At 33.5% G+C, this 21,752-nt stretch overlaps 1 protein-coding gene and 1 long non-coding RNA gene across 7 annotated transcripts in view; one reads left to right on the top strand and one right to left on the bottom strand.

Moving 5' to 3' along the window:
• LOC143258435 (laminin subunit beta-1-like) overlaps positions 1-878 on the bottom strand; it is a 160,483-nt gene extending 159,605 nt beyond the window's left edge. For 3 of the 6 annotated variants that reach the window (XM_076517369.1, XM_076517370.1, XM_076517374.1), the window contains exon 1: positions 366-568. In XM_076517369.1, the coding sequence (XP_076373484.1) occupies positions 366-429 (64 nt within the window). In that variant the 5' untranslated portion in view covers positions 430-568. Of the gene's footprint in view, positions 1-365 lie in introns of all 6 variants that reach the window. The other 3 variants (XM_076517364.1, XM_076517371.1, XM_076517363.1) reach the window with 2 other exon arrangements.
• Positions 1-21,752, top strand: part of LOC143258439 (uncharacterized) — a 39,816-nt gene that overhangs the window by 7,030 nt on the left and 11,034 nt on the right. The gene's annotated exons all lie outside the window — the stretch shown is intronic.

Here is a 21,752-nt window from a genome sequence, read left to right as displayed (position 1 = left end):
TTAATTTCATGGAAAACATCGCCTCAAATGCCAAATTAGAAATTTTGTGGAATGGCATAGAAAAAAGACTATGGTTTGTAAAAGAAAGCGATTACAAGATAACTTACTTTGATGTTGAATAAAACATTGTACTATCTTAATAGATTAGATGCGTAAGTGTTCTAAATTTGATACATGCATTAAATACCGAGAATAATAAAAAAAGTTACTGTAAAATGACAAATTAGTATGAATGTACCACACATTGAAAATTAACCTACTCGATATAACCTGACCGATACACACACAAAAATAACATTATTAATGAATATTAAAAGTTAACCAACATTTTATGGAGATAAGAATTTCAAAGTGCGCGCACTTACCGCTAGCGTAAAAGACGAAAACTGTAACTAGCATTAGACAACCCCAAAGCCTGTACCGTTTCATCTCGTTCCAGAACCTGACAGCGATTGTTCGTCGCCCGCTCCTCAGAAGGGAATAGCTGTACGCTCTTCGGTTTCTCTAATTTTCCCGCCAAGAAAGGTCTAGCCGTTGTGACCCTGAGCGAAGAATACGGGATAAATAATCTTGAAACTGTGCACGTTTGAAGCTCAACAACCAGATGGGTTATTTCAACTAAACAATACGGTGCGACTGTTAAGCCTGGTTATAGGTTGTTGCATCTTTAGGAAGGGTTTAGAACGAGACTACGTTGCAGTGACGGAGTTACATGTAGTTATGGACAAACAAGCACGCATCCTTTTACCTCTAATCGCGTTCAGGAATTTAAAAAAAATTAGGTTTAGGTCTAAAGTCTAATAAGCCAGCGCAGTGTGTAAAACGTCAATATGTGCATGAACAAGACGTGCCTGAGTGTGAAGGACTTCAGTAATGGCACGGCCCACTTAGATTCATATTCCATATTAGGCCAGCCGCCTTGGCCGAAAGTGAAGTCTCAAGAGCTAACGCACGTGAAAGTTCACACCCCAACCAAACCACGTCGTGATTATAAACTCAAACAGCTGGAACCCTGGGGTATTATATACACAGAGACACGTGCTGCTGCTTACAGAACGCACTACAAAACAAAACTGTGCTGACTAAAGGCAGGGCTAAAGAAGGTAAATTCTTTCGTCGGTATAAAAAAAAAAAAAAAAAAAAAAAAAGAAGAAGAAAGAAGCACGGTTTGAGGTAGTTCTGAACACACAATTTGATGAAATTCACTACATACCTATAAGAGACCCGCCACATAGAGTGAACTTAGAATGAAAGTTGGAAAAACTGTTGCACATGGAACGCACACTAGGTAGAGCTCATGTCGAGCCCAGCAAGGCCTGATGATGGTCTAGGCTTTCGACTCGCAATTTGCGGGTCGCGAGTTCGAACTACCGTCACCGAAACGTGGTCGCCATTTCAGCCTTCCAGGACGTTATAAAGTTATAGTCAATCCCGCTATTCGTTTCTAAAAAAAGAGTAGCCCAAGAGTTGGCGGTGGGTGGTGTTAACTAAATGTCTTCCCTCTAATTTGTCACTGCTAAATGAGGGACGGCTATCGCATACAGCTCTCGGGTATGTATAAGCAGAATTTAAACCAAATCAGTTTACGGTAAGTAACCATAATAGTCGTTGTGACAGTAAAAGAAAAAAAAAAAAAAAAGCCACTAGCAGTAGGTATCAATACTTGCCGGCCCGGCATGGCCAAGCGTGTTAAGGCGTGCGACTCGTAATCTGAGGGTCTCGGGTTCGCATCCCCGTCACGCCAAACATGCTTGTCCTTTCAGCCGTGGGGGCGTTATAAAGTTTGGTCAATCCCACTATTCGTTGATAAAAGAGTAGCCGAAGAGTTGGCGGTGGGTGGTAATGACTAGCTACCTTCCCTCTAGTCTTACACTACTAAATTAGGGACGGCTAGCACAGATAGCCCTCGAGTGGCTTTGTGCGAAATTCAAAAACACAAACAAACAATCCTTGCCTTTGCGCGAAATTCGAAACAAACCAAACCAATCAATCCTTGCGCTTTTTTACAGTTTAAAATCCACTCTGAAAACAATCGTAAACAAATACTACGTTAATCACGTATCCATCGCTTCAGTATGTTCTTTAATAAGTGAACACTAATCATGTGTGCATTACTGAAAAAGATAGTATTTGTAACTCTGTGATTTTTCGTTACTAAGTGATTCTTGCTTTTTTCTTATCCGGACACTTTGTTAATGACAACCAGCTCCTTAGGCCCATCTGTACACTCCGGTCCATCCCTCTAATAGGAAGAGAATCATCATCAGTAAGGGTTATAACTGAGGAAACTATACGCGCTTGACAAGTAGCTGACGTGTGGCATATGAAACATAATAAAAAATTGCCCAAAACACACCTTCTTCGAACACCATGCTTTTATATTGTAACTTTCAACATGTGTTTGTTATTCATGTCAAGTATTACACAATAAGGAAAAGGAAGAAGAAAAGGAGGTGTGTTGGAATGTAATTTTCGAAAAATGTATCTTACGGGACGGAAGTTGAGAAACGTAGAATACAGTACAGTTGCCGTGTTTTCCTGTTTTGTTTTGTTTTTCGAAAACACAAACACAGAACATAAAACTTTTCTGAATAAAACAAATGATCTTTACTGTGCTTCTGCGAAAATTTAGTTTCCATAAAATGAATAGTTTTTAAAATATCGTGAACCTCTATTTTGGTTCTTTCATTCTTTTCATATCATAATAGGGATTGCAAGAAATTGCACCAACGCTAATAAAACCTTTGTGCATCTTAAACAGTAAAAATTCAATTCAAACACTACTTTAAAACCTTTACTACTGATTATTAAGAATGGTAAACACCGTACAAAAATGCACAAAATAAGAAAATGAGCTCAAAACGATCCGTTTGTAATTATGTTTATTACACTATGTAACACAAATTTTGTTCCTGGATAGTATGTGTTATTTCTTAATTGCTTATGTTGTAAAAGTAGAAAAAACGGCCATTATTCCCTCCAAACTTTGCTTCTGTGACCTGGATAATGAAATTTAGAAATTAACCTATTTTCTATTTAAAAACGGGCAAATTTGCACATTTTTATTTACATAAGGTCTGAATAAAACAACATATGAATCAAGATTTACATGTATTTATACTAAAGTTATACAAAAATGAACAAAAATGTTTAGAAGTGAGTAGTTTTCGAGATTTGCGACTCTAATGTAAATCACTTTCACGTATCAGCCCCCAAATATAGTCTCCCATCATGTTTTCGTTATATGCTCCCAGGTCACAAAACAAAGTTTGAAGAGAAAAACGGGTCTTTTCCATTTACTTTAGGCATAAGCAACTAGGAAATAACACTTTCTGTCCAGAAATAAGAAAAAGTAAAAATTTTGTTACATAGTGTAATCATTCTCTTGCCAGCCTACAACAAAACGGTTTGGTATTTCGAAGATACTAAACAAGATAGTGCAAAGGTCGAAGGGGTATTGGAAAGTTGATTTGTTGCTTCTATAGTTCATATAAACTAAAAACACAATAATTCTAGTATAAAAGATGTTATTATTACCCCACAAATTTAACTTTCTTGCAGAAATATGACATTCTTTTAAAAAGCTTAAGTACAGGGCGAAGCAGAAATTACCAGCCAATAAGAGAAGAGTATTAGATAGCTGTAACATGTAGATACTCAACGTTTTGTACACTATCTGAATGATGTCTTTAGGGAGCCAACCCCTATATTATGTATGAAGCAAAGGAATAAATACAATCAGTACACATAATATTAAATTTTATTACATACAATCGTTGAATACTTACTTTAAAAGACAGATGTATTTAAAGCGATTGTTTAGACGTGTGTTTCATTTGAAAAGGCTGGGTTTCTATTGGTAAAATTTTATACGCGCTTAGTAAGAGTCATGTTTTTGTTTATTTGCCAATTTCTATGCATTACATATAGAGAATTTTGTTACACAGAAACTATAACTGCTTTATATAATCTCAAAAATCTCTATGACAATCTGCAGCTACAGCTAACTTTTTACAACTCGAATTAATGCGATCATAAAGGCAATAGTTACAGTAAATCATCACGAACCGTATCAGTTAGTTACTGGCTATGTTTATTATTATTACAGCTTCTAATTAGTTTCCATACTAAGTAATCCTTTGCCCGTAGTTGAACATTGAAAAGCTAGCAAACAAAATGAATAAAAATAGGGATCGTAAAAAGTAACAAATAAGGTTGAAACTACTGTAGACATTATTTAATCAAACTACAAATTCCTATCTTAACTTCACCAAACGTACTTTCAGGTAAAAGCATAGAGCCAAAATGTGACCGTTTTTAATATCTTGATTTTTAGTCATATTTCTGCTTTTATATCTGATACTTATGATTGTTTTAGGATATTTTTTTCTCGTCAAACGTTTTTTTCAGTTTTTTTTCCATTATTTGTTGTGACGAGATCTCGTTTATAAAAGTTACAATCTTTTTGATGAAAAATTAAACTCCATCTTTCTACATGATTTTTCAGAAGTACCGTTTTAGGAGAACGAACACAAAATAAAACCGAAATTGTACTTTACGTTCTTCAGGGCTTTGGGTGTTCTATAAGAGTGATGGTCAAGCAACACTATTCATGGGGCCCGGCATGACCTGGTAGTTAAGGCACTCGACTCGTAATCTGAGGGTCACGGGTTAGAATCCCCGTCACACCAAACATACTCGCCCTTTCAGCTGTGGGGGCATCATAATGTAACGGTCAATTTCCCTATTCGTTAAAAAAAGAGTAGCCCAAGAGTTGGCAATGTGTGATAATGACTATCTGCCTTCCGTCTACTCTTATACTGCTAAATTAAGGACGGCTAACGCAGATAGCCTTCGTGTAGCTTTACGCGAAATTCAAAACAAACTAAACCATACTATTCATCTCAGTCGGACAAAATTACCTGAAGAGTCAGCGGTGAGCGCTGCTGGCTAGCTGCTTTCTCTTTAGAATATCAGTTTAAAACTAGAGGCGATTTCGTGTTGTTAACCCTTGTGAGGCTTTGTACGAAAATTGTAACGTAAACAAACAAACTCTCTTGGAATGGAATTCAAAGTATTATCAACAACTCTCGCCCTAGAAGTAAGTCAGGTCAAGTCCTTTTAATACTGATTAAGGACTTTGTCTTATTTCAAACTCTAATAGTGACAGTAGTAAAGAAAGGTAGGAATCAATATCGACGTTTTGCACCAAGAACAGTGTTTATGAAAGCTAAAAAAAAAACAATAAACATCAAGAAACTTGAAAAATTCACCCTTAATACATTATTATTTAATTCGTCAGCGGTGTTGTTATATCTTCATTCATACGTCGAATTATTATAAGTATTTCTACACTCAATTCGTCATTTCATGTTTAAAAAAAATATATATTTTTTATTCAATTCATCATTATCGTTACGAAATTTCTCAATGGAGTCTAAGATCTGGATCATATTTGTTCCTTTTTGTGTGGTATTCGAGTGTTGTGAACAATTTGTTTTCAATTAAGCACAAAACTACATAATGGGCTATCTGTGCTCTGCCCACCACATGTATCGAAAACCAATTTCTAACGTACTGCTGTAATAGGGCGGTTCGAGATCGACCAAGCACACAGTTGCTTAAACTTTGCAACGAGAGGTTCCTAGATATAATATATTGAAGGAAAAGTATATACTGAATAAGATAGGTAAAACACGTTTTAAACACAGGTAAAAATAAACACATTATTTGCAAAGTAAATTAAAGATATTCCTGATGACGAGAAGTCCACTTGAAGTAAAAATGTATCTCAAAACAGTTGGTATGGGTATTAAAACTTTTATTAAGATAAAGTAGAGAACAACGTTTCGACTTTCTTAGATCATCTTCAGATTAATAAAAATGTCAACATTATTCTCTACTTTATTTTAATAAAACTTTTAATATTCATACCAGCCGTCTTAAGATACATTTTAAAAAAAATGAAGATAGATTACAACAACAAAAAAACTGGTATGTTAAAAGGAAAATAAAGTGTTTTTCTTTGAATTTTTGCTTAAAACTACGCGAGGGCTATCACAACTATCCGTCTTTAATTTAACAGTCACCCCTTCTCACAGCGCCCTCATGAGCATTTTTGGTGAAAAGGGAGTTCTGACCAGCGACCTTCAAATTGCGAGTCGAATATCCTAAACACCTGGTCAAGCAAAGCCAAATACACTGGCAGAATTGAAGAAAATAGTAAGCCAAGTTGTACTTGGATTAAAATATAATAAAAATTGTACCTTTATGGAATTTTAAAAGCAACTAAAAGTTTGTTGTTGGTGTTACAATGCAAATTAAAAAACAAACACAGAAATTATCGAAACACCTACACATACAAAATTTTTTTCTACAACAAGACTTGACAAGAATCGTATTGAAAACTATGAAACCTTTCTCTCGATCCACGTTTCTATTCAATCATAAAATTCGATCTGGTAATACAAAATACAATTACACAATACCCATCCTCCTTGACCCATTCCCGATACAGAAAAATTAAATAACTGCCAATAAGGTACAAATACGTTTCTATATAAACTAAAAAGAAAGTGAAATTTTAACCAAGCTACACATGTAGACGCGATGCAAGCCTAAACATAACAACTCATATGTCCAAACTAAAAATAGCATCAAGTTAAGCTTAAAATAACTACAGTTCAAATTAAAAAGAGTCTGAAATTAACTATACCTCAACTGTAAAGTAACATAACAAGAACTGATAGTAAAATTAATGAAAAATAAATACCATTAAAATAAAAATGGAAATAAACTAAAACAAATTAATATTTAGTCAGCGATAAAGAGAAAAAAAGATTCCAGATTATATAAACCAAAAACACTAAAACGTATTATGAACAAAATAAATTAAAATATTGAACCGTACATATACTTACACAGTGTAGAACATTTTCAGAGAATTGAAAAAAAAATTAAGAGCCTATCTAGAGAAATCGTGCCCAACTGAGTTTTACAGATGGACTCTTTGGCTTTCTCAACATCTCTCTCAAGACAAATTACTTCTTGATGACGTTGGCGTTCTCATTTCCACTGACAAATTGTACAAACTTCTGTCCACCTGATAGCATGGACCTGACAGCCATTACCAGACTACTTCTAATGTCAGTTGTTCTGGAATGATCATATAGGCCGTAGCTAGCAAAATAGGTAATTTTATCATACTGGAAATTAACTTATCTTGGTTTGGTTTTCTTGTTATCTTTCTTTTCAGACATTTTCGATATTGGAAAGATCTTATTGTGTTGTGGAATCTTGGGGCTCTGCTCTAAAATGTGTTATAGTGTCTGCCTTACCTTCAATAGGATGTCATAACGTTTTGGCAAAATCCTTATCGTTTGGAGGAAGCAAAATTTAACTGTACCAGCTAAATACTTAGTATCAGCACAACTGTAATCAACAAACTGAGGACTTTGGTACACGACAGAACCATGTGTTACGTATTCTCTTAGTTAATTTTTAGATTATTTTCGAAATTTCTGTATTTCTCTTCAATTCATTTCGGACACGGAGAGTCGATCAAGTAACGATTCTTAATGGTGTTTCTTGCTAACTCTGTTCAAAAGTTCTTCCATTAATTGGCAATTAACTGAAGTTATTGCAGAAAAGATAACAAGTAACGTCCAAAAATATAAAGTTTTCTTGTCTTTTAGTAAACCAAATAATGATTTTCGGGGTTTATCCCGTTCCAGCAGTAGTTCGTGGGCAGATTAAGTTGTTATATTTTTTTTCTATTAAAGGTCAAGCTCTCTCCTGTTAGACAGATTTTTTTTCTTAGATTCTTCTTTATACAAACGTTTAGTAGACAGAGAATTTTGTAAGATTTTCGTATTAACTTCTTGACAGAATATTTTTATATGATATAATGTTGATTTAGTTTAGCTGAAACTTTGTCATTTCTCTCCTTTAAATATTGTTTTAACTTTGGGTTCATTTTCAAACGAGTACAAAACTAAGACATCTTAATATCTTTGTATTCAGACAAGCTAACTTCTATCTATGTTGCAGTTATAAAATTTCTGTGCTTGAAGCCCCCCGCTAATACAGAGGTAAGTCTACGGATTTACAACGCTGAAATTAGATTAGGGGTTCGCCCCCCCCCCCTCGATGTGGCTTTGCTATTAGAAAAAACACACACACTCTGTGCTTGAAGTATCTAAGGAAGAGCATGTACTTTTAGGACAGAGGCCTATAAGATTTCAACCTTGGCTTGAAACGAGGATTTAGAAAAGTTTACGACTTTCCACATGTACAGTAACTGTATAACACCTGTAAGAACAACTATGAAAAACAATAATTGAACATACGTGAATAAAACTACATTATTTTCTAGTATAAAAATAAACAAGTATTTTCAGCTACTTTCAAACTGAAAGAAAAGATAAATAAACGTAGTTGTAACTTTAGCTTCATTATCAATGTATACGGATGATTTACTTCAAACAGAATTAAAAACAAAACTTTCCTTTACAATAAATAATCAGTTTTTACTTGGTCGGATTTGTTTAATAATTATATAAACGGTTTTGTTAAAACAAAGACGTTCAGATCATGGCTTAGTCAAACGAATTTCATATATTTACTTTGAAAACAGTTCAAAGGAAAATTTCTTGATTAATGAAAAAAAAGAGCTTTGTTACTAATAGATAGGATGAATTTTTTCCTAGTATTCAAATGTTTTAAAGAATATTGTTTGATGTAATGGGTAAAACATTGCACACACCATTGAAATACGTAGTATAAATAATACAGTTTTTGTCTGGGACATAAACGAAAGGTTGTACCAGGAGAGTGAATACTAAATATCAAATAGCGGGATTACAACAAAAGCCACAACAAATACAAAGAGCAGGAAAATAGAATAATATCACAGTCGTGCATTTGAATTACCACACAATAAGATGCTTGTTAGAATCAACAACACAGTGTCATTTTGTGTGCTTTTTCTTTCTGCTTTCGTACTTAGGCGTGTATCAATAAGATCGTCACGAAAAGTCCAAAAGTTCAATGTTGAATAAAGAAAGTAAGTTCTTTACAGAAACAGCTTTTGTTTCTTACTGTCTGTCTTCCTGGTGATAAATATATATTTGTTACTATTTAAATAATATTTCAAAAAGCCATGGTACATATGTGCGAAAAAAAAGTTTTAACGTTTGCAATAAGTTTTGGTTGTATTATATGAACTTACGAAAGTAAATACAAATGCGATAATAGTTCAACCACATTATATCTTCTATACCAAGAGTTAAAATGCTTTCAGATATATAACTTTCTAGCGCAGCCATTTATTTAAATCATTCCGAAAAGGTAAAAAATAAGAAGATTTGTTTACAATTTAAGTTATTTTTAGCGCTCAAACAGAGCGGAACGTTAACAATGATAAAACGATTCCTTATATTAGGATAGGAACTTTATCTGATTGAGATAAAAATTACAGTAGGGAATTATTATTTCTTGTTTCCATAGAGTATTTTTTGTTTTAAAAAAGTTTGAATAAATCAGTAGCTAGATTCGGGCTTTCGGTTTATTACAGTTCTAGTTTCTAACAAACGCTGGTTGGCATATCATTAGATATTACGATATTTCATAAGTTAGCTTTATTATTTCATTTCTAAGCACACTTAAATTCTGGCGGCACATAAATTATTGAAATGTATACCAACAGCTTCAGTGCCTCTAAACTTTTACAAGTTTTGAAATATGCTGCCTTTCAAATGAATGTATAAACTTTTAATTTTAAATTAGAAAAATACGCCTAAGGATTTACATTTTTTGTGTCCTATTTTTGTCACAGAGAATTTGATATAAGAAACTATTCATTTTTTTCAGTTCATAAAAATTCGTCACGTCTATTAGGAGTTACAAAATTTCTTTTTTTTTCGAAATTTGCTAAAATGGTACTCTGAAGACATAAAGTTATGGATAAAGTATTTATTTAGCTGTAATAGTACAGTAAGATATAACAGTTCTTATGTAACTTTGGGTAAGATAATTTTAATTTCATTATTCCCACAAATTCGGTTACGAAACTTAATCCATAGTTACCTTTGTACATTATAAATTACTAAAAACAAAATGGTTAGAGTATAAAATATAGTTCATAAGCAAAACCACCCGTTTTCAGTGACAGGAAAGTTAGTCTATCAGTTTCAATTACATTATAGATTTTTGAAAGGTTAATTGTGTTACACTCTTAGTTTCATTCATAAAAATATTGTAGTTCATGTTCCTTGTTTACAATATACTTCTAGTATTTTCAGGTAAAACGATTTCCCATAAAAGTAAATTAGGTAAATCTGCTATATACAGGGAGGTTCGGCAAAACACATTTCGAGATAATACTGAGTTCTGCTGAACTTAACTGAGTTTATGCTATGAAATAAAAGGACTAGATACAAAGCATGGTACAATGTTTATTATTTTCATAAACACAATGTGTGTACTTACTTTGGACGATCAGGTTGACTCTACTGTCTCAAGAGTTATTTATGAATTGACTGATTTACCAAAGACGATGTTTCAGGCTGATTAAACCTCATGTTAATTAGTTGAATCCGTAACATCAGACTCAACTAGAGTAACTAGCGTTACTCATGTGACTGGTCATCCCCATTCAAACGTAACGGAGGATGAAAACTCGAAATATCATCTGACTAGCCATTGACAGACACTGCTGTCTATTCTCATGCATAAAGTGCAGCTTTACAGTCTTCATCCATAGGTAAACCAAATGCTATGTCTAAAGGAATAACAAAGGTAGCTAGCATAAAATTAACATAATGACTTTCTTGATCACATGTTGTGCAAAGACAACACATATCTATAAAAGCAAGAAAAAAATTGAAATACAAAGATAGACAACGTATGTCACACCTGCATACCACATGCTACAATAGAATAATAAAAATATTTAACACACTTCAGCATGTTCATTAAGAACTTAGTATTACACCAAATTAAAAAACTTAAACACTGAATGGTCTTATCATCTGAAAGGAACATAACACAAGATCTCAGAGGAAATAAAGATTCTTAGTGATTTCATGTATAAATATTCAATAGATATATGAGTGAACCTATACTACAGAATGGCTTCTGCCTCTATTCTGTTTGTACGCCGGAATAATCCTCCTACTTCTTTACTCCTAACCACCACGAAACTTTTATGTCTTTGTTTTCTATTTTTGCAAAGCTACACCAGGGCTATCTGAGTATCCCTAGCCTAGCACTTTCAGAGTAGTGGGAAGGCAGCTAGTCATCACCACCTATCGTCAATTCGTGGGCTACTATTTTACCAAGAAATAGTAGAATTGATCTTCACATTATAACGTGCCTACGGCTAAAAGGGCGAGCATGTTTGGTGTGATGGGAATTCGAAACCGCGACTCTCAGATTACAGATCTAACTCCCTAACCACGTGGTCATGACGAGCCCCTTCATGTGTTCTTGAGTACGTCCCAGAGGGATAAAAAACCCATAGTTTTTTATTTACTAGTTTTTACACGTTTGACAACCGTAACGATTTCCCTCCTTACGACTACTTTCGTGGCGGTAAATGACTTACACCCATGCAGTCTCGCCAGACATCTGAGAAAGAAATGCCATCCTGGCATTGGTACCCTTGTTTATGAAAATTAAATTATCAGAAGTTTTAATCTTAGTTTTAACCCACTTGAATGTAGGTTAAAACTACAAGAATTTCTACTGGACGAATATGATTTTTTCTGTTATATTACAATTCACTAATTAATGTTTTTGGTTCCAATCTCACTAAACGAAAAAGTATTGGCAATATTACTGATTTTAAGGATAGAGTAATCACAGTTTGTATGAAGAATTATTATAGCATTACTCATATTTTAAGGATAGAGTAATCATAGTTTGTATAAAGAATTATTATAGCATTACTCATACTTAAATTGATTCCAAAGCTCCAGGAAAATCAGGATAAAAGATAAACGTCTAATGCCTATTAACAAATAACGAAAAACATTTGTCACTTCAAGATACCGAACCGAATTGTTATAGTATTTGAACTTGGTAATTCAATTTGTCAAACTTTGAAACCTTTGAAAAGATATAACTACACCAAAATGTTAAAAAAAAAAAATCAGCGATGACCACAGACAAGCAAAGGTGATAGTTCTTTATATTATGGAAAGTGTTAAATAATTTTGAAGACTGGACAAAAACATACATTTACAAATCAAATTGTTCGCATTGACCCCTATTGGCCCGGTGAAACACAAAATTATCAATAGACACAGCACGTGGAAGATGGGAATGTTTTACTCGTGTCTGAGGAATACACACTCAAATGTATGTTCTTCCAGAATGTTTTTCAATTGTCTCGCATACATGATTAGTAAACTAGTTGCTTATGTTAAATTTTTGTCAAAATTGTGACACAGGTGACAAAAGCACTAAACTTGATACAAACATTCTCTGGTGCATAATTATCAGTACTTGAAGAGATGTCACTCTTTAGGAAACCAAAAATTTACAATATCTAAAGCAAAATCTCAGAAATTACAGGGTATGAAAGTTGTTTCAAAAATTATGTTCTTCTGATGGACATAATGGACAGTTAGTAATTTTATATAAGAAGATGAAATAAGGTCGTAGCGAGTGCCATTTCTCTTTTATCATCCCCAGGAACATGAAGGACGCTAGATGCCAAGGCGCATGCGTTGAAGTAGAACTGTTCTTGGTAAAATGTAAGCCAATAATGTTTTCGAGGTATACACAAAATCCTTTAAAAGTTCTCTCCTACGATAAAAATAAATAAAAGTAGCATCGTGTCCCTTGAGCTTTAAAACTGTGTACTGCTGTTTGGAAAAGTATCTTATTCAAAGCTTTGGGGATACATAAGGACCTCAACTTTCAGACTTTAGAGTGCGCGAGGGGAATAAAAATTGACATCTGATTACAATCACAGAATCAACGTATGTATGTTTATAACAACGGAGGTAACCAGAGCTAATAATCGACCAGTACGTTTATTTGCATAAAATTCTTTTTGTTTTTGTAATTGATAAATAACAACTACAATACTATATATATTTTCATAATGACATACAAGTTTGTTCTTTTCTTTATACTGCAGACTTACACCACAGAAGAAATCACAAATCTCCATAAATCTTCACTGTAGCTAATACTTCTATGAATATCAACTACCATTCTGTCAGTTAAACAAGATGTTAGAAAAATAAAAACACACCAGTAGAGCAATGACTGACTCGAAACACTTGTCACAAAATATAAATAATTAATTACTTTCAAAATTTCCCAAAAATATTTCCTCGTTTTTCTCTTTTTGACACAAGTATATGACCAGTTCCTCTTATATGAAGGGTGGTACGCTTCTCCTGCCGAGCTGAAACCACTGTTAAGCCTTTGTGCAATTTTATTTACTCTTAGAGAGTTTTTTAATCTCCGTAATCAAGAAAAAGATCCGTCTATAGAAGTTGTAAAAGCTGGGACAACGAGGAAATGTATAATCAGTTTTCCACTTCAGAATATAAATGGGCAGCAAGGCCAAGCTCACTTATTTCTTTAGGTACGTTATGTACTGAATTTATATCTTTTTCACACAAGCTTTGACAAGACAGCTAGCTGGTTCTGCATTCTATAAGAACCTAAGTAATTTCCAAAATAAGAAGTCTCTTGTTCGAATGCTATAAGAGACATATTATTGAGCAATGTGACAGAAAACATTGAGCTCTATGTTTCTTCATATACATATTATAGCTATCCCGAACAAATATTTCATTAATTTGGTTAATTAAAACATTTAAAATATGAAAATAGATCTGTCTATAGTATTCTTCTGGGCTAATAAACTGTTAGCTGAGTCACAGTTCGAACCTGTCTTTCTGGTGATAAAACTGTAAGCTGAATCAAACTTTGAATCTGCCCTTCTGGGAAGCCATGGTAAATTTACATCAAGCTGTTTTGTTTTATACTACAGAGTGACACATACTTCTCATCCACAGACTTTACCAAATCTAGCAGAATCTGAATCCTGACATTTCTCAACAACTAGGCCTTTTTTCAGATTGTTTAAAAGAAACAGATTTACGCTTGGTATCTCTAGCCGTAGATACGAAACAAACAGCTTCCTTCAGAGTGTGCTGCACAGAGTAAAAAAAAAAAAAAGAGCTTCTGATCACTAACTGCCACCTTTGATCTAATACCTTGAATATGAGCAACCATATTAGTTGCCGAATTACAACATTGACCTTGAAGTTTTCTTAAATTTGTATCAATCCGAATTAATGTTTCTCTTATCATTCTTATGGAATATTTAGCAGAACTTTATAGCAGTTGCCAAGGCAGTCTTGATCTATTTCAAGAGTATCTGAAACACGATGAATAAGTTTCGTTTGTTTGTTATTCTTCTTGTTGTTTTTTAAGGAGGTATTGAATCATCTGCTGTTCCGTCAACGGTGAGGTTAAAACATTCGTTGCTTTTTATTTCACTAAACATAGTAGAGCCGTATAATTCACAGGCTAATTTTGTATTTCATGAAGACAGGATGCGTCCAGTCTCTAAAACCATGTTGCTGGAGTTTGAACATCCTTTGCTTTTTTCTGAAGCAATATTTCTGGTTGATAGTAATAGCTGAGATTTACTCATTAAGAATGAAAATAATTCATCACAGAATGTGACAGCATATACTTTAACCACTTTACTGACACTTCTATGTGATATACAGAAAATTCTCTGTATACAGAATACAGAATCCTTTTTTAATGACTGAATCACTGGCACACTTTCAAAAATGCAACGTTTTCAGTTCATAACACATTTTACAGGTGCTGTAAGACACCATGTTACTTTCTAAGCGCCATTTAATCCAAGATTCAAACCATGATCATAAAAATCTAAAATTTAGCGAAAAATAAATTATGCTAGGAGTCTAACTGGTAAAAACTATGGAACAACACCTGAGAACATCCTTAAAATATACAAAACATATATGAGACCTGTAGTAGACTATGTAGCTCCTGCATGGATCAACGTAAATAAAAAACAACTGTAAACCAAACTACAATCATTACAAAATACATTAGTTACGACAGCATATAGAGTACCCAAAAACCACCTCCTCAAAGTTTATGCATAAATATTGAAATACACAAACAATACCAGATAGATTTCTACATAGTACAATAAAATATTTTGAAAAAAAATTGTAGAAAAAATGAACCGTTATGTGAACTAGACAGGTATTGCATATATGATGAAGAAAATACTAAACACATCTTCCCGATTAATTTATACATTAGATCATTAAGTTAAAAAATAAATAAAATAAATAAAAATAGCAATAAAAACAATAAGTAAAATAAATAAAAAATAATATATATATACATAACAATAATAATAAATAATATTATAAAAATAATAAATTAGTGTTAAAATAAAACAAGCCACCTATGATCTAGACTTAGTGAATCTGAAAGTACAGTATACATGGATATTGCCATGAAAAGGGCCTGAGTAATGTTCATCACTCTAGCTCTCATGTATTAACTTTAAATATACTAAGCAGTCCGCCCTAACAATGAAAAGGAAGGAGGAAGAGGTCTAGTGTACCTGACCCTCTCGAGTATACAAAATTTATATACCCAAAGAACTATATATATATATATTTCTTTATTTTTTTTCTATCTGTTCTGTCAATGGTTTAGGTTGGTGGACCTTTAATGTTAACATAAATCGTTGTTTAGATCCTACAACCCCATCACCTTCAAATGTGCACAGATATTCATCAGAGCTGTCTTCTACTTTTCTTTTTAGTGTGAAACTCATTGCGTGCCTCTTATCTGTATGTATTTCCAGGAAAGTATTCACAACAGATTGCCTCAGAATTCTGCAATCGGCATTCTTTTCGGTAGTAATAGAAGGATGATTGATTTTTAAGAGTGATTAGAAACGAGACTGTGATTCTTATCTTTACACTACCTAAAGTCCGACCACTTTTGTCAGGGGAAGAGGTACAATTTCATCCTTTTTGTTGTTGTTTATGCACTGTACATATATAATTTAGACCAAAAACGTCTCTTGTAACGAAATAAAAGTTTAATTTATTACATTTTGAAGATCACTTCGTCTAGCAGTACAGATTACTGTCACATATACCCTTCCTTCTTCTCTGTGTTCTCACAAAGAAATTACAATCTCAAATACAAACACTGCAACGAAAATTTTGCTTCTCACAGTAATAATAGTATGATATGATGTAACCAAAACAACGGAGAAATATTTACATGATAAAGTAGCTTCAAATTTGTCTTTGTGTTTAATGCAATTAATGTAACATAAAAACTGATCTCTCTGCGACCGTGACCACCAGAAATAATGCCTTAAAATATACAACAACGTCACGTCGTCAGTGGATGTCATTAAAAATTAAAATGACGATACAAATTATATCTCAGGTTTTGTATTTTCTATTGTAAACATAAGTGGGGTGAATAATACATCTATCGGTTCTCCCCTTCCCGTGACAACATTCGTGTACATTATTCACATACTTTAAATAATAAAATTCAAGTCGACAGTAAATAACTGCTGTACTGCATATGAATTATCAATGAAATTGAGGTAGCGCATTTGATGACTTTTATTCTTCTTTGAAACACATTATACACTCATTATGAGTAGTCAGCGTTGCTTTGTGTCTTTATTGTAATTGAAGATAATTGTGTTTAAAATTGTTTCGTTGTGTAGACTATGTATTATTTATTTCTTACTAGATGATGTGTATGGCGGGATGTGAAAGGGTTCAACACTGAGATCTCACACTGAATACGTGTGTGTAACCGCGGAAATTAGCTTTTGTTTTGAGGAAGGTAAATAATAGAGAGGTTTGGAAAACGAGTTGTAATATGAATTATCATCTAGAGGTGTGCACCAAACACAAATGTTTAATAAAAAACACACATAAGATATTGTATATTTTATTAATGACACATAGATTTATTACTTGCTTTATATAGTTAACCAGTAAAGTTCAAGTTTATGAGAGAGAAACTATATGTGGCTAAAAAGATAATGTATACGTGTTCGACTCATATAAATGAGTTATCACTAGCGTGAACATTATTATGTACTAAATGCTTAGGATTAAAACTTATCGAGTTTTTAAATCTTTCAAAATAAGTAACACGGAGTATTATTTGGTTTGAATTTCGCGTAAAACTACTCGAGAGCTATCTGCGCTAACCGTCTCTAATTTCGCAGTGTAAGACTAGAGGGGAGGCAGTTAGTCATCACCACCCACCGCCAAGTATTGGGCTACTCTGTTATCAACGAATAGTGGGATTGACCATCACATTATAACGCCTCCACGGCTGAAAGGGTGAGCATGTTTGGGGTGACAGTGATTCGAACCTGCGACCCTCAGGCTACAAGTCGAGTGCCTTAACCACCTGGCCAAACGGAGTAGGAATTGTGCATAATTTACTGTAATGTCGGTAGCGACTTGTCATGTCCTTTAACTAACTAACCTGCAGTAAAATGGACTCACAGTATACACAACATTCGTAAGTACAGTGAAAGAGTTTCATGAATTGGACGTTTAACGAGAAGATGTGGATTTTATAGGAGGTGGAACTAACAGTGGAAATATTTCGTGATGAAAGTAAAAGTATTTATATAAAACAGCGCTACTTGTCACAGGTTATAAGTCTTTCCACTTTAAATTATCTTCTCCAAAACTTGAAAACTTGAAGGAAAAACGAAAACAAGAGATAACTACTAAAAGGCTACTGCCTTTTTAGTAGCAGAAATTATAACATCAGCCCATTGGCATTCCCAACCAAAACGCCCTCATTTTTTTTCTCAAAATCTTCAAAAAAACTGGACCAATAAAGTGATGTCAAGAAAACCCACTTGTAGAGAAATATATATGTAAAAAACGGCTCGTTTGGGTTGAGAAAATATTTTACATAGAAGAGCGAACAACGTTTCGACCTTCTTCGGTCATCGTCAGGTTCACAAAGAAAGAGGTAACTGACCGGAAGCTGACCACATGTTTGAAAGGGGTTGTGCAACTGAGTGTCGGAACGTAGAGGGCGGTGTTAGATGTTTGAATATATAATTTTATTTATTTTATTATATTAATATAGGTATAAAGGCGTTCCCTTATATTGGTTTATTTTGGGTTTAAGTTGTTGTATAAGTAAGGCTTCTTTAATTTTGCGTATGTTTATGTTTGTTTCTTTATTTAGTATTTGAGTGTTTTCTATGGTTATGTTGTGTTTATTTGACTTGATAATAGAAGAAATGGCATCTATTTTATTCAACAATGTAGAAAAAAACAACTAACACCTAATTTTGTAAATGTAAAACTTTTCTATTATCAATAGAAGAAATGACATCTATTTTATTCAACAATGTAGAAAGGAACAACTAACACCTAATTTTGTAAATGTAAAACTTTCAAAAAATTTTAATAAATATACAAACATTATTCAAAATTTACAGAAAAAAACTACTTAAAGCCATGTTGAACACGAAATACAAAGAACTACATGACTTGCAAAAACAAAAAATGAACCTAGACCATCAACTGGCATGCTGCATTAATCCAGAGATTTACGGACTTATACAACGAAACATAAACCATATCAATACTAAGAACGACAGAGACAAAAAGATCTGCCACAACAAAAAACTAGAAAAACTAAGATGCAAACAACAGAAAAGACATCAACATGACAAACCGTTGACTAACCTCATAATTAACAGATCCGACCGACAATTAAACACAGACGACATACATTTAATTAACAAAGGACTCAACTTCGCAATAGCACCTAGGTACATTTCAACCTCAGAAATTAAACCATGTTTAGAAGATCTAGCCAGGAGACTTGTGATACTTTCTACAGAGAACAAAAACAAGGAAACAACCGAAAACAACCAACAGAAAGAAGACAACTTAGATAATTTTATTGACATCCAACAACCAAACTTCCCAGGTAAAATTACAAATTTATATTTTCCAGAAACACCTAAAAACAACATCTTAAACGATTTTTTCAAAGAATTTTCTCATAAAACCATCAACATAATTTCACAAAACAGAAAACTAAAAAACAACCTTACAAAAAAAGACATTAATTCCATTAAAAACCTAAAACAAGACAAAAACATAAAAATTCTAAAAGCAGATAAAGGTAACGCTATAGTCATAATGAACATGAATGAATACATCCAAAAAAATGAATAACATCCTGTCAGACACGAACAAATTTAAACCAATACACACAAATCCAACAAAGACACACGAGACGCAACTGAACAAATTGCTACTACAAATGAAAAAAGCCAACACAATTTCACAAACACTTTATTCCTACCTACGTAAAACCGACTCACGCACACCGCAAATATACGGCATCCCCAAACCTCATAAACCAGATTGTCCATTACGACCAATAATGTCCACATATGAATCGTTTAATTACAATCTTGGAAAATACATAGCACGGGCATTCTCCAAATATGTAACATCAGCCAGCTCATTCATCAAAGACTCTTTTAATTTCAAGTCTAATCTAAATCAACTTAATCATAAAGCCTTAATGGCCAGTTTCGATGTTATATCCCTCTTTACAGAAGTTCCAACCACTGAAGCCTGCAAGATAGCCTTAGAACTCTATATCCCAGACCCTAACCCAACTACAGACATTCCCAGTAACCAATTAGCAACCCTCATAGAATTCACCACGATAAAGACAAACTTCATGTTCAACAACCACAACTATATACAAACAAATGGCCTAAGCATGGGCAACCCAGTATCACCAGTTCTAGCCAATATTTTTATGACACAAGCTGAAACACAAGCAATTAACACAGCATTACATCCACCACTATGCTGGTACTGTAGATGACACGGTTGCGGGATTCAAATCTACAGAACACATACTTAATTTTTTCAATCACATTAACTCTATACATCCCAACATTAACTTCACATGTGAACAAGAAGAAAGCAATCAAATATCATTTCTTAACCTCAAAATTACAAGAACCGACACACAATTCAAAACAGAAATCCACCGAAAAATCACCCATACTGGACTATACATTCCTTGGGACTCAGCACATGAAACAAAACAAAAACTCAACATACTAAGAAACCAAATAAACACAGCCATAAAAGTATGCTCACCAGATAAAATTAACGATGAATTAGACAAAATAAAACAATCAACATCAATAAGTTTCCTCCACAAACCGTAGAAAACATTATACGCACACACCTAGACAGAAAGCAAAATCAACCAACTACAGTAAATACAGCTCACGAATCAAAAAACCACGAAATCATATACTGCTGTATACCATATATTCCTGACATCAGCAAACAAACAACCAACATTTAGCAAAAATTAGTAACAAAATATGACATTCCAGTTAATACCAAATTTATTCAAAAACCCGGCACAAAACTGAGGTCTATACTATGTAAAAACTACACTGACAAACACCACACCAACATTATTTATAAAATACAATGTGATAACTGCCACGACTTCTATATTGGAGAAACAAGTAGAAAAATGGAAACCAGATTCAAAGAACATAAAAAGTCACCTTCACACGTTTTCGAACACTGCAAGTCAAGTAAACACAACATAACCATAGAAAACACTCAAATACTAAATAAAGAAACAAACATAAACAAACGCAAAATCAAAGAAGCCTTACTTATACAACAACTTAAACCCAAAATAAACCAATATAAAGGAACGCCTTTATACCTATATTAATATAATAAATAAATAAAATTATATATTCAAACATCTAATACCGCCCTCTACATTTCGACACACAGTTACACAACCCCTTTCAAACATGTGGTCAGCTTCCGATCAGTTACCTCTTTCTTTGTGAACCTGACGATGACCGAAGAAGGTCGAAACGTTTGCTCTTCTATGTAAAATATTTTCTCAACCCAAACGAACCGTTTTTGCATATATATTGGACCAATGAAGCTTGACCATGAACTCAGGAGAATGGCCACAGATATACAAAATGTAGCTTAACTTGCCAAAATATCAGGTGACAACTGAAGTAGAACGCCATCTTGACTGTCTCACTTGGTACAAGAAATAGTACTGAGTACTATATACAGCAAGGTACTTTTCAGACACAGGAAAGACAAGTTGTTGTCTTGCAATAACATTTTCAAGCTGTCTGAGCTGCATGACCTTTACAAGAGTTGTCTTTCGGATGTCGAAGCTCAAAAACAAAAATACCAACAAAATCAGGCTAATGTTACAGTCGCTGTAACATTCTCTGGACGAGCAATTTGTTAGCAAGAACATGCTGCCTATTTTCAACGAAGGACTGAAAAACCTGTTCAAAGAAGCCACCATGAACTTTCATGATTTTGAAAGTCTCTTGATGACCAAGCCCTTAAAAACAATAAGAGGGAACCTTAAACAAACAATCAAGAAAAATTCTGACTTCAAGTTTTCAAACAAATTGCCAGGATTAATCTATTTTAAAGCTCTATTCTCTATTAGATACATATCTTCATTACTCAGGATTTTATTAATGAAACAGTTTTATTACGCATTTTTAATTACTTAGAACTTTATTATGAAATAGTACTATGTTGTATTTCCACTTGAGACATGTTTCTCATTATGTTTCTCAGTACTATATATTAATGAAATAG

The sequence above is a fragment of the Tachypleus tridentatus genome, chromosome 8 (assembly GCF_004210375.1).
Source record: "Tachypleus tridentatus isolate NWPU-2018 chromosome 8, ASM421037v1, whole genome shotgun sequence".
NCBI classification, from domain to species: Eukaryota; Metazoa; Arthropoda; class Merostomata; order Xiphosura; family Limulidae; genus Tachypleus; species Tachypleus tridentatus.
Note: the sequence above shows the minus strand (reverse complement) of the source record. Positions and strands in the feature narration are given on the sequence as shown.